The sequence below is a fragment of the Amaranthus tricolor genome, chromosome 3 (genome assembly GCF_026212465.1).
Source record: "Amaranthus tricolor cultivar Red isolate AtriRed21 chromosome 3, ASM2621246v1, whole genome shotgun sequence".
Lineage (NCBI taxonomy): Eukaryota > Viridiplantae > Streptophyta > Magnoliopsida > Caryophyllales > Amaranthaceae > Amaranthus > Amaranthus tricolor.
This window is the reverse complement of record NC_080049.1, coordinates 11,558,865-11,569,171: the sequence shown is the minus strand read 5'-3', so window position 1 is coordinate 11,569,171 and position 10,307 is coordinate 11,558,865. Positions and strand designations below refer to the sequence as shown.

Genomic DNA, 10,307 nt, shown 5'->3' with positions numbered 1-10,307 from the left:
TGATAGAGGGAGGAGGGTTTCTGCTTATTGTAAAGCCCATTGTTGATGATGTTTCTCATGTGACTAACTCTATTCCGTTGAGAAACTTGCTTAAAGAATTTGCAGATGTGTTTCCCGATGATTTGCCTAAAGGGTTGCCTCCATTTCGTGGTATTGAACATGCAATTGATTTGGTACCGGGAGCCTTATTACCAAACAAGGCAGCCTATAGATGCAATCCCGAGCAAGCTAAGGAGTTGCAAAGACAAGTTGAAGAACTCATGGAAAAGGGCTATGTGCGTGAAAGCCTTTGTCCATGTGCGGTGCCTGCCCTTTTGGTGCCAAAGAAAGAAGGAACTTAGAGGATGTGTATTGATAGTCGTGCCATCAACAACATAACTATCAAATACAGATTTCCCATGCCAAGGCTACAAGACATGCTTGATGAATTAAGTGGAGCCATAGTTTTTAGCAAAATTGACTTGCGAAGTGGTTATCATCAAATGAGAATTCGTGAAGGAGATGAATGGAAGACTGCTTTCAAGATAAAGCAAGTTCTATATGAATGGCTTGTAATGCCATTTGGACTTTGCAATGCTCCTAGTTCGTTCATGAGACTCATGAATGAGGTATTACGTCCCTTTCTAAATAAATTCATTGTTGTATATTTAGATGATATTCTAGTATATAGTAAAATTGAAAATGAGCATTTGATACATTTGAGAGTTTTACTTGAGGCATTGAGAGAGCATAAATTGTATCGAAAAATGGAAAAATGTACTTTCATGTGTAGTAGTATTTCTTTCCTAGGCTACATTGTTTATAGTGGAGTACAAGTTGATCCCGAGAAGGTGAAAGCTATCTCAACATGGAAGGTACCCAAAGATGTTCATGAGGTTAGAAGTTTTCATGGACTAGCTTCATTTTACCGAGTCTTCATCAAGAACTTTTCCACTCTTATGGCGCCTTTAACGGAGCTGTTGAAGAAAGGTGCAACTTTCAATGTGGGTGATTTGTCTCCATACCTTGAAGATGAGAGTTTGAGGGCAAACTTCTTTGAAGAGGGGGAGAATGATGAGAATTCAGTCCAAAAAGTCCAAGATCATCAAGTTACGGTTCCTACAACACAAGCTACGGTCCATGCTTTACTTAGCCACGCACATGTCAAGCAAATGGCTGTTAATTTCGTGGGATTCTCTTCAAAGCAATCCTTTATTACTTGCCTTGAATGGAAAGTTGAATACAAGCAGCAACTTGAATTCTAGCTTTAATGCTTAAATGGGAGTTTTTTTTTTAGGAGAAATGCAAGAGTTTTTTTTAGGAGAATATGGACGGTTCAAAGTAGCTTAATTAGCCTTAATTTGCTGTTTAAATAGCTATTAATAAGGGGTCATTATTAGCCTTAAATGCTTAACATTAAAAAGGCTTAATTCTAGCTTTTGTTTAATGCTTTGTTTTCTGATTTTTGTAAGGGGGAAAGTTAAAAGGTTCCTTGAAGGGAAAGTTAAAAGGTTCCTTGAGGGAAGTTAAAAGGTTCCTTGAAGGCATGTAACACTTGCATTATTTTTAGTATAAAAGGAACTCATTGCCATGCATTTTAGGCAAGTGAGATTGAAAACAAAATTATGATTTTCTTTGTGAATTTCTTTGTGCTTACTTTGTGTTGCACGCCCCTTTTATTCTTATTACTTAGTGTTTGAGAGTAAAAGCTTTGAGAGTTTAAAATACTTAGTGAATTTTTTCTGCTCAAAGAAACCATCCAATCTAGAATAAGTTTCTAAGTTACGTGGGTGTTCTCTTGTTTCGTTCCTTGTTAAGCTTGTTCTTTAGCTAATTCATACACTCTGAAACGGTCCCATTATACTTCCACATCACCCGATCAATAGTTGTCCGTAACCGATAACTACTCGAAAAATAAAGCTCAAACTCGATTTGTGCCCGAAAAAACCGAACTAATGTAAGACCGATGACAATCCGAGTTCGATTGACACGCGACTCGAATTTCAACCGATAACAAACCGGTTTGAACCCGATAATGCGAACAACCGTTGTTAAACCGACCCGTAACTAACCGATCTAACCCGAGTATGACCCGTTGTTGTATACAACCGAAAATTTACCGATTCGAAAACCGACCGAGCCGAATTACACCCGTCCAAAACCGACCCGATGACCCGAATGAACACCTCTACATATGACTATGATTTTCAATTTTAACCACTTCAACACAATAATATATACCAAATAGTGTTGTGTGCCAAGTTTCGTGCAAAACAAACCAAGTTTGAGCTACTTTATGCGCAAAAGTGCCAAAAACACTTAAAAACCCTTAAAATCGCAACTTAATACGTAATTTCTAGCATACAACAATGATTTTCAAATCTAACCACTTCAACACAATAATATATACCAAATAATGTTGTGTGCCAATTTTCGTGCAAATCTGATACAAATGTGGTTGTATCAAATGAAGATACCATAGGAGCCCACACAAGGCTGCATAGGCTGCATACAGACCTCACAGAATAGGTCATGGCTTCAGAACAGCACAGCAGCAAACTAGCGACCAGACCACATTGCACGAAACGTGGAGACCAAACCTGTGCATCCAGGACCTAGGCTAAGTGGAAATGGAATCTTGGTTCTTAGATCTAGCTATCAAGGTCCTAAAACCATTCTAACAATCCCCGTGGACTCCTAGAAGCTGAGCTGAAGAAGTGCTGCTCGACAGTTTGCTAGATCAGAATTGTCGAAGTGTTTTTTTGTTTTATGTATCTGTTTTAAGTGCCCATGTAATAGCACGTGCGTTTTAATTAGGCGTGTGCTATTATAGTCGTTATGTGCGCAAAAGTGCCAAAAACGATTAAAAACTCTTAAAATCGCAACTTAACACGTAATTTCTATCTTATGACAATGATTTTAAATTTGAACCACTTCAACACAATAATATATACCAAATAGTGTTGTGTGCCAAGTTTCGTGCAAAACAAACCAAGTTTGAGCTACTTTATGCACAAAAGTGCCAAAAACGCTTAAACGTATAAAATCGCAACTTAACACGTAATTTCTAGTATATGACTATGATTTTCAATTCTAACCACTTCAACGCAATAATATATACCAAATAGTGTTGTGTGCCAAGTTTCGTGCAAAACAAACCAAGTTTAAGCTACTTTATGCGCAAAAATGCCAAAAACGCTTAAAAACGCATAAAATCGCAACTTAACACGTAATTTCTAGCATATGACTATGATTTTCAATTCTAACCACTTCAACGCAATAATATATACCAAATAGTGTTGTGTGCCATGTTTCGTGAAAAACAAACCAAGTTTGAGCTACTTATGCGCAAAAGTGCCAAAAACGCTTAAAAACGCATAAAATCGCAACTTAACACGTAATTTCTAGCATATGACTATGATTTTCAATTCTAACCACTTCAACGCAATAATATATACAAAATAGTGTTGTGTGCCAATTTTCATGCAAAACAAACGAAGTTTGAGCTACTTTATGCGCAAAAGTGCCAAAAAAGCTTTAAAACGCATAAAATCGAATTTGTGTACCTTTATTGCTGTCCATTTTGGAAATGTGGCTCTGGATGTAGATCCCATTTTTCCACGCACTTTTTTCATTGTGCTGAAACGCATGGGAAAAGTAATACTATTTATATATATATATATATATATATATATATATATATATATATATATATATATATATATATATATATATATATATATATATATATATATATATATATATATATATATATATATATATATATATATATGTATATATGTATATATATATATGTATATATATATATATATGTATATATATATATATATATATATATATATATATATATATATATATATATATACATATATATATATATATATATATATATATATATATATATATATATATATATATATATATACATATATATATATATATATATATATATACATATACATATATATATATATATATATATATATATATATATATATATATATATATATATATACATATATATATATATATATATATATATATATATATACATATATATATATATATATATACATATATATATATATATATATATATATATATATATATATATATATATATATATATATATATATATATATATATATATATATATATATATATATATATACATATATATATATATAATACTTAATTAAATCAAATTGGTAAAATAATTAATATTACGTACGCATTCAACAACGCTTTGAATTTTGTGTTGCGAAGCGGGCTTTGAGGTTTTTGTAATGAGTCAAAGACGTGCGCAGTGTTTGTTAAAGGACATATGACCAAAAGTATCCAATGGAAACTACAAACGCAAATTTAAAATCAACAAATTAGAGATTAGGTGACTTTAAAAATTAAAAGATAAGTTCAATTTCAAAAATGAAACTTACTCTTTCATATATGGAGCCAGAATGAACGTGTGTTTAGATGCAAGGGAATTAGTCAAAGCAGTCTCAATGTATGCTCTGACGTCATCTGGATCATTTACACATTTAGTACCCGAAATCGACTCAAGACAAAACCATCCAATTTTTATTGGAGGTTCGCAAGAACTTAGCTCCTCGTAAGCCGCACTAAACTCACGAATAAGAAAATTTTGTTAGTAATTCGGTTATTAAAACAATTAAAAAACAATGCCTAACTTGTAAGATAATGAGCATCACCTCATGTAGACATGGATAAGAGCTACGTTCAGCATCTCTCCTCTCAAAAATTGCCCAATGTCACTAGGACCAATAATTACAAACGGGCTTTCTAAAAAGCAAAATTGGTCCTTCTGCAGGTTTAGAATGATTGTGTCCTCCTCACACAGGCAAGATGCAAAAGTGTGCATCCATTTGCAATCTTGAGAGAGATCGTTTAGCTCCGCATCAGTCAAAATTGGAGTGCTTGGCATCGACTTTGACCCAGTCGACACCTTTGCTGAGGAACCGATCTCTCTCCAAGATCCCTTTGGACTCTTTTCCTATTTCAATTTATACAATTAAATTAGTGTAAGCATGCAATTAAAAAAATAAAAATAAATAAGGTACAAATGATTCTTACCATGTTAGTGAATCGGAACCAAGCATATGGCCATGTGACGAAACTACCTAGGGCGTCTGATAGTTTCTCAAGGCTCCATGCTGGCATTGGAACCGGGAGTGAGAAATCTTCAAACCCCTTTACAATAGTTTCCACGGGCACACTGATGTGGCCACTTGTAACAGGCATCGAATGCACTGTTTGGCCCTCTTTGGTATGCTGGGCCACACCATATGCAACCTCAGTTAAGTCGCTATCACTAGCAACACCTAACTGAGGCAGCAAAAGAGAACAAGGAGTCGCCTCCTGAAAATTGTGTCGTTTAGTATAATAAGCATCATAATAAAATATTAAAACGCGTTGCAATTTGAATTAATAAGTGCTTATATATTTAAATACTATGTACCTGTAGCACTGGCTCCGGAATTTGAACAACGGAGTTTATGGTCTCCGGTATGGGGTTTTCCCCTTCAGGGAAAGTAATGGGCAGGGGTGCTACGAGGGTAATGGGCTCGGGTGTTGGCTCGACAAAAGCATTAGGATCCCCATGTTGACTTTCCTGATCCTCGACAATCAGGTTTGCCAATTCAACAACGGGTGCTCCATCTTCTGCAACACGATGGCCAGTTTGGCGAGAACGTCCTTCATAATCTCTGTTCGAAGAGATGTTACTTCATCTCGCAGCGTCGTTCGAGATTAAGTAGCAACACACTCTTTGCCGAATGCCTTCTGTAACCCCACGTGGACGCCTCCCTTTTCGACTACCCGCCCACTGTGGTCTTTCCCTAAGACCATATGCAATGCGTCAACATTGCCCCTTGGGGTGAACTCCCCCGTAGCTTCTTTTTTCTTCCAGCCCATCTGTTCAAATAAAAAGTGACATATATAGCAATTAGTATAAGTAAATCAAAGCCAAAGAATACAAATCAAATCAAGAATATACTTAATAATTTCAAAACTCACCACAGCATCAGCAACCTTCTTCGTTTCCAGATCATTAATGTTAAATTTACCACTTACATCTCGGGAATGAAGCCCGCAATACCAATCACGCACCCGATCTCCAGCAGGAGTATTCACGGATATGGAGGTAGTCGTAGATGAAGGCGTGGATGAACTTTGATTGGGGTATAAACCCGCATCCACCCACTCTTTTCGGACCTCATCGTACGTTTTTTGGCCCAAGCGATGATAAAACTTCCTTTTGCTTGCAGAATCAGAAGCATTACCACGCTTTTCCTAATTAATCAATAGAAATCGAATGTCATGTATTAGTTTAATGACTGAATCAAAAGAAGTAAATTCAAATCAAAAACAATAATATAATATGAAATACTTACAACTTCTATGGGATTTGTTCTTTTGGCAACAAAGGCAATCCCTCTTCGATATGTGACCCCATATTTCGTAGGGCATATTCGAAGGTGCTTGCACTCCACCTTCGTTTCCCGTTTTGACCTTTTTGGTCGTACGGGCACGCCTCTTCGTAGTTGATGCAAAACAAAGGGCGAATATGGCCTTTGTTATGCAATGATTATCGTAGCTTCACAACCTTAATCAATCACGCACACAGAAGCCCAAAACAATCAACAAACAAACGCTCAGATCCAAGTACCAAGATTCCATTTCCACTTTAGCCCAGGTCCTGGATGCATAGGTTTGGTCTCTACGTGTCGTGCAAGGTGGCCTGTTCGCTAGTTGCTGCCATGCTGTTCTGAAACCATGAGCTGTTCCCATCTCCATGTGCGTGATGCTGTTCCTCGGTACTGTATTGGCTTCCTTGTACCTAATACATGATCTTGGGGTTATATACTCAATCCTTGGACCGCATCCTTAACCCGGTTCTGCCCTTCATGTACAATTGGCATAGGTGACAAGTTAGGAACACTATCTTGTACTTGTGAGCTATTTGTAAGGTCTTGATCACTTGATGCATTTGCATCAGTAATCCAACTAGTTACTAGCTTGGATTTGAAATCTCTGAATCTTTCAGCAACAGCTGAAATAAACACATTCTTCTTGTCCTCATCGCTCTCGATGTGGAAAACATTCTACAAAAAAAAGTTATATTTATTACTGTCAATTAAATTAATTTTAAAATGAAACTAAATGAGTAAAAATAGTAAAGTTGCTTACCACAGTATCATTCCATAGAGAGTTCTTCAAACCCTCTGGAACCTCGTTCCATGCGTGCAATATGGAAATCTTGCGGATACATAGGCCCACTTGTTTTCCATATTGCCTACACCATTTTCATCAGGGTTGACCTGATGCATTGTATTCCAAATGCATGGGTTCTGTGACTTTGAGGTTTTTCGTAGGACCTCGCCCTTTTCTTTTCTTATTGGCAGTGGGAGCATCCATTGGTGGGGCGTCTTTAGTCTCAAAATCATTGTCAATTGGTGGAGTGTCTTTAGCCATACGCTTGTATCTCACAATTTGGTCCTCTTTACTGTCGTAACTACGATGGTCATTATCTGAGGTCTCAATCTCGGGGACAATTTCGTCTCTGAATAAATGCTTGTATATTAGTACCTGAATGAATATGAATAGAAATATATTAGAACATACGCTAAGTAATATTAAGAATATGACTATGATTTACAATTGTAATACGTTCAACACAATAATATATAACAAATAGTGTTGTGTGCAAAGTTTCATGCAAAACAAACCAAGTTTGAGCTACTTTATGCGCGAAAGTGCCAAAAAAACTTTAAAAAGTTTAAAATTCATACCTTGTGAATCACTTAATTCAAATGTATTTCTTCCGTGTGATCTACACGCATATAACCAACATCTACATCATGTACATCATCTTTATCCACTGATTTTGGATTGATAAAGGGAGGGGAGTCTTCCAAAGCTTCATATTCTTCCTCATCCTCAACATCACCTATACCGAGGATGAATCTTTTTCCCCGTACAACAATAGACCATTTTTTATCAGACGGGTCTACAATGTAGAATACTTGCTTGGCTTGTGTGGCTAGTATGAATGGCTCCTCACTATCACGCAAACGAGCTAAGTCTACAAGAGTGAATCCACAAGGGTCGTCATTTTTTATGCATCGTCAATTATTATCTACCTACTTACATTTGAAAAGATCAATATTGAAAGTAGAGTAGTCAAGCTCCCATATTTCATGTACCCGCCCATAGTATACCAATTTAGCATCAACCGGCGCTTGATCCTTGGCACTCGCATAAAATGTAGATGACGCCAAAATGAAAATCCCACTATTCTGTAGATAAGATGACTTCTTGTCTTGACCCTCAGTCCAAAATGTGAAGCCATTGACATCGTAACCCTCATATTTGTTGACATCATCACGCGGACCAAAAGCCCTATCCCCTTTAGAAGAATGTTTTGCGCGCAATATATCAAAATGCTCACTCAAAAAAGGATGAACTTCCGGAATATGATGCAACACATACAAGTGTGCTCGCAGAAGGCTGTCTCGAGGAGATGTGACCGATTTGGAGCCACTTGTTCCTTTTCCCTCAAGCCTTCCTTCATGTCTAGAGGTGGGAAGTTCAAACTTTATTAGTTTTGCATGAAACTCGGCACACAACACTAATTAGTATATATTATTGTTTTGAAATGGTTAGCATTGAAAAACTAGGTATGCGCTTCAAATTAAGTTCAAAGTTGCGTTTTAAAGTTATTTTTTGCTTTTATAGCACTAACACCCTTAAATTAGTTCAAACTAGATTTGTATGGGATGAAACTTGGCACATAGCATTAATTAGTATACATTATTGTTTTGAAATGGTTAGAATTAAAAAACTAGGCATGTGTTTGAAATTATTTTCCAAGTTACGTTTTTAAGGTTTTTAAAGCTTTTATGGCACTAACACCCTTAAAGTATTTCAAACATAATTTGTTTGGCATGAAACTCGACACACAATACGAATTAGTATATGTTATTTTTTGAAATGGTTAGATTTTGAAAACCTAGGCATGTGCTTGAAATGACGTTCCAAATTGCATTTTTAAAGTTTTTTAAGCTTTTATGGCACTTACAAGCTTAAAGTAGTTCAAACAAGATTTCCTTGGCTTGAAAGTCGGCACATAACACTAATTAGTATATATTGTTGTTTTGAAATAGTTAGAATTGAAAAACGAGGCATGCGCTTGAAATTACGTTTCAAGTTGCGTTTTAAAGTTATTCTAAGCTTTTATTAACACCCTTAAAGTAGTTGAAACTAGATTTGTATGGCATGAAACTCGGCACAAAATACTACTTATTATATATTATTATTTTGAAAAGGTTAGAATTGCAAAACTAGGCATGTGCTTGAAATTACATTCCAAGTTACGTTTTTAAGATTTTTTAAGCTTTTATGGCACTAACACGCTAAAAGTAGCTCAAACTTAATTTGTTTGGCTTGAAACTTGGCACACAATACGAACTAGTATATATTATTGTTTTGAAATTGTTAGAATTGAAAAAATAGGCATGTGTTGAAATTACGTTCCAAGTAGCGTTTTTACGGTCTTTTAAGCTTTTATGGCACTAACACCCTTAAATTAGTTCAACCTTGATTTGTTTGGCATGAAACTTGGCACAAAGTACTAATTAGTATATATTATTCTTTTGAAATAGTTAGATTTGAAAACCTTGAAATGTGCTTGAATTTTTACGTTCCAAATTGCGTATTTAAGTTTTTTTTAAGGTTTTATGGCACTAATACCCTTAAAGTAGTTCAAACTGGATTTATTTGGTATGACACTTGGCACATTATACTAATCAGTATAATTTATTGTTTTGAAAAGGTTAGAATTGCAAAACTAGGCATGTGGTTAAAATTATGTTCCAAGTTGCGTTTTTCAAGTTTTTTAAGCTTTTATGTCACTAACACCCTTAAAGTGGTTCAAAGTTGATTTGTTTGGCATGAAACTTGGCACACAATATTAATTAGTATGTATTATTGTTTTGAAATGGTTAGAGTTGAAAAACTAGGCATGCGCTTGAAATTACGTTTAAAGTTGCGTTTTAAAGTTATTCTAAGCTTTTATGGCACTAACACCCTTAAAGTAGTTGAAACTAGATGTTTTTGGCATGAAACTCGGCACAAAATACTAATTAGTATATATTATTATTTTGAAAAGGTTAGAATTGCAAAACTAGGTGATGTGTAAACAAGATGAGAAACCTTGTTACAAAATGATAAATTAAAGGGGTCACACGTTTTTTTGGTATATTTTTTTGTATGATCAGATTAGTTAGGGG

General features: G+C 35.4%; 1 protein-coding gene across 1 annotated transcript; it reads left to right on the top strand.

The window, feature by feature from the left end:
• Positions 1–344: 344 nt before the first annotated feature.
• On the top strand, positions 345–5,720 carry LOC130808353 (uncharacterized). Its single transcript, XM_057673831.1, has 5 exons — positions 345–432; positions 499–582; positions 790–987; positions 5,483–5,549; positions 5,648–5,720. The coding sequence occupies exons 1-5, from the start codon at positions 345–347 to the stop codon at positions 5,718–5,720; spliced, it is 510 nt and encodes a 169-aa protein (XP_057529814.1).
• The last annotated feature ends 4,587 nt before the right edge of the window (positions 5,721–10,307 follow it).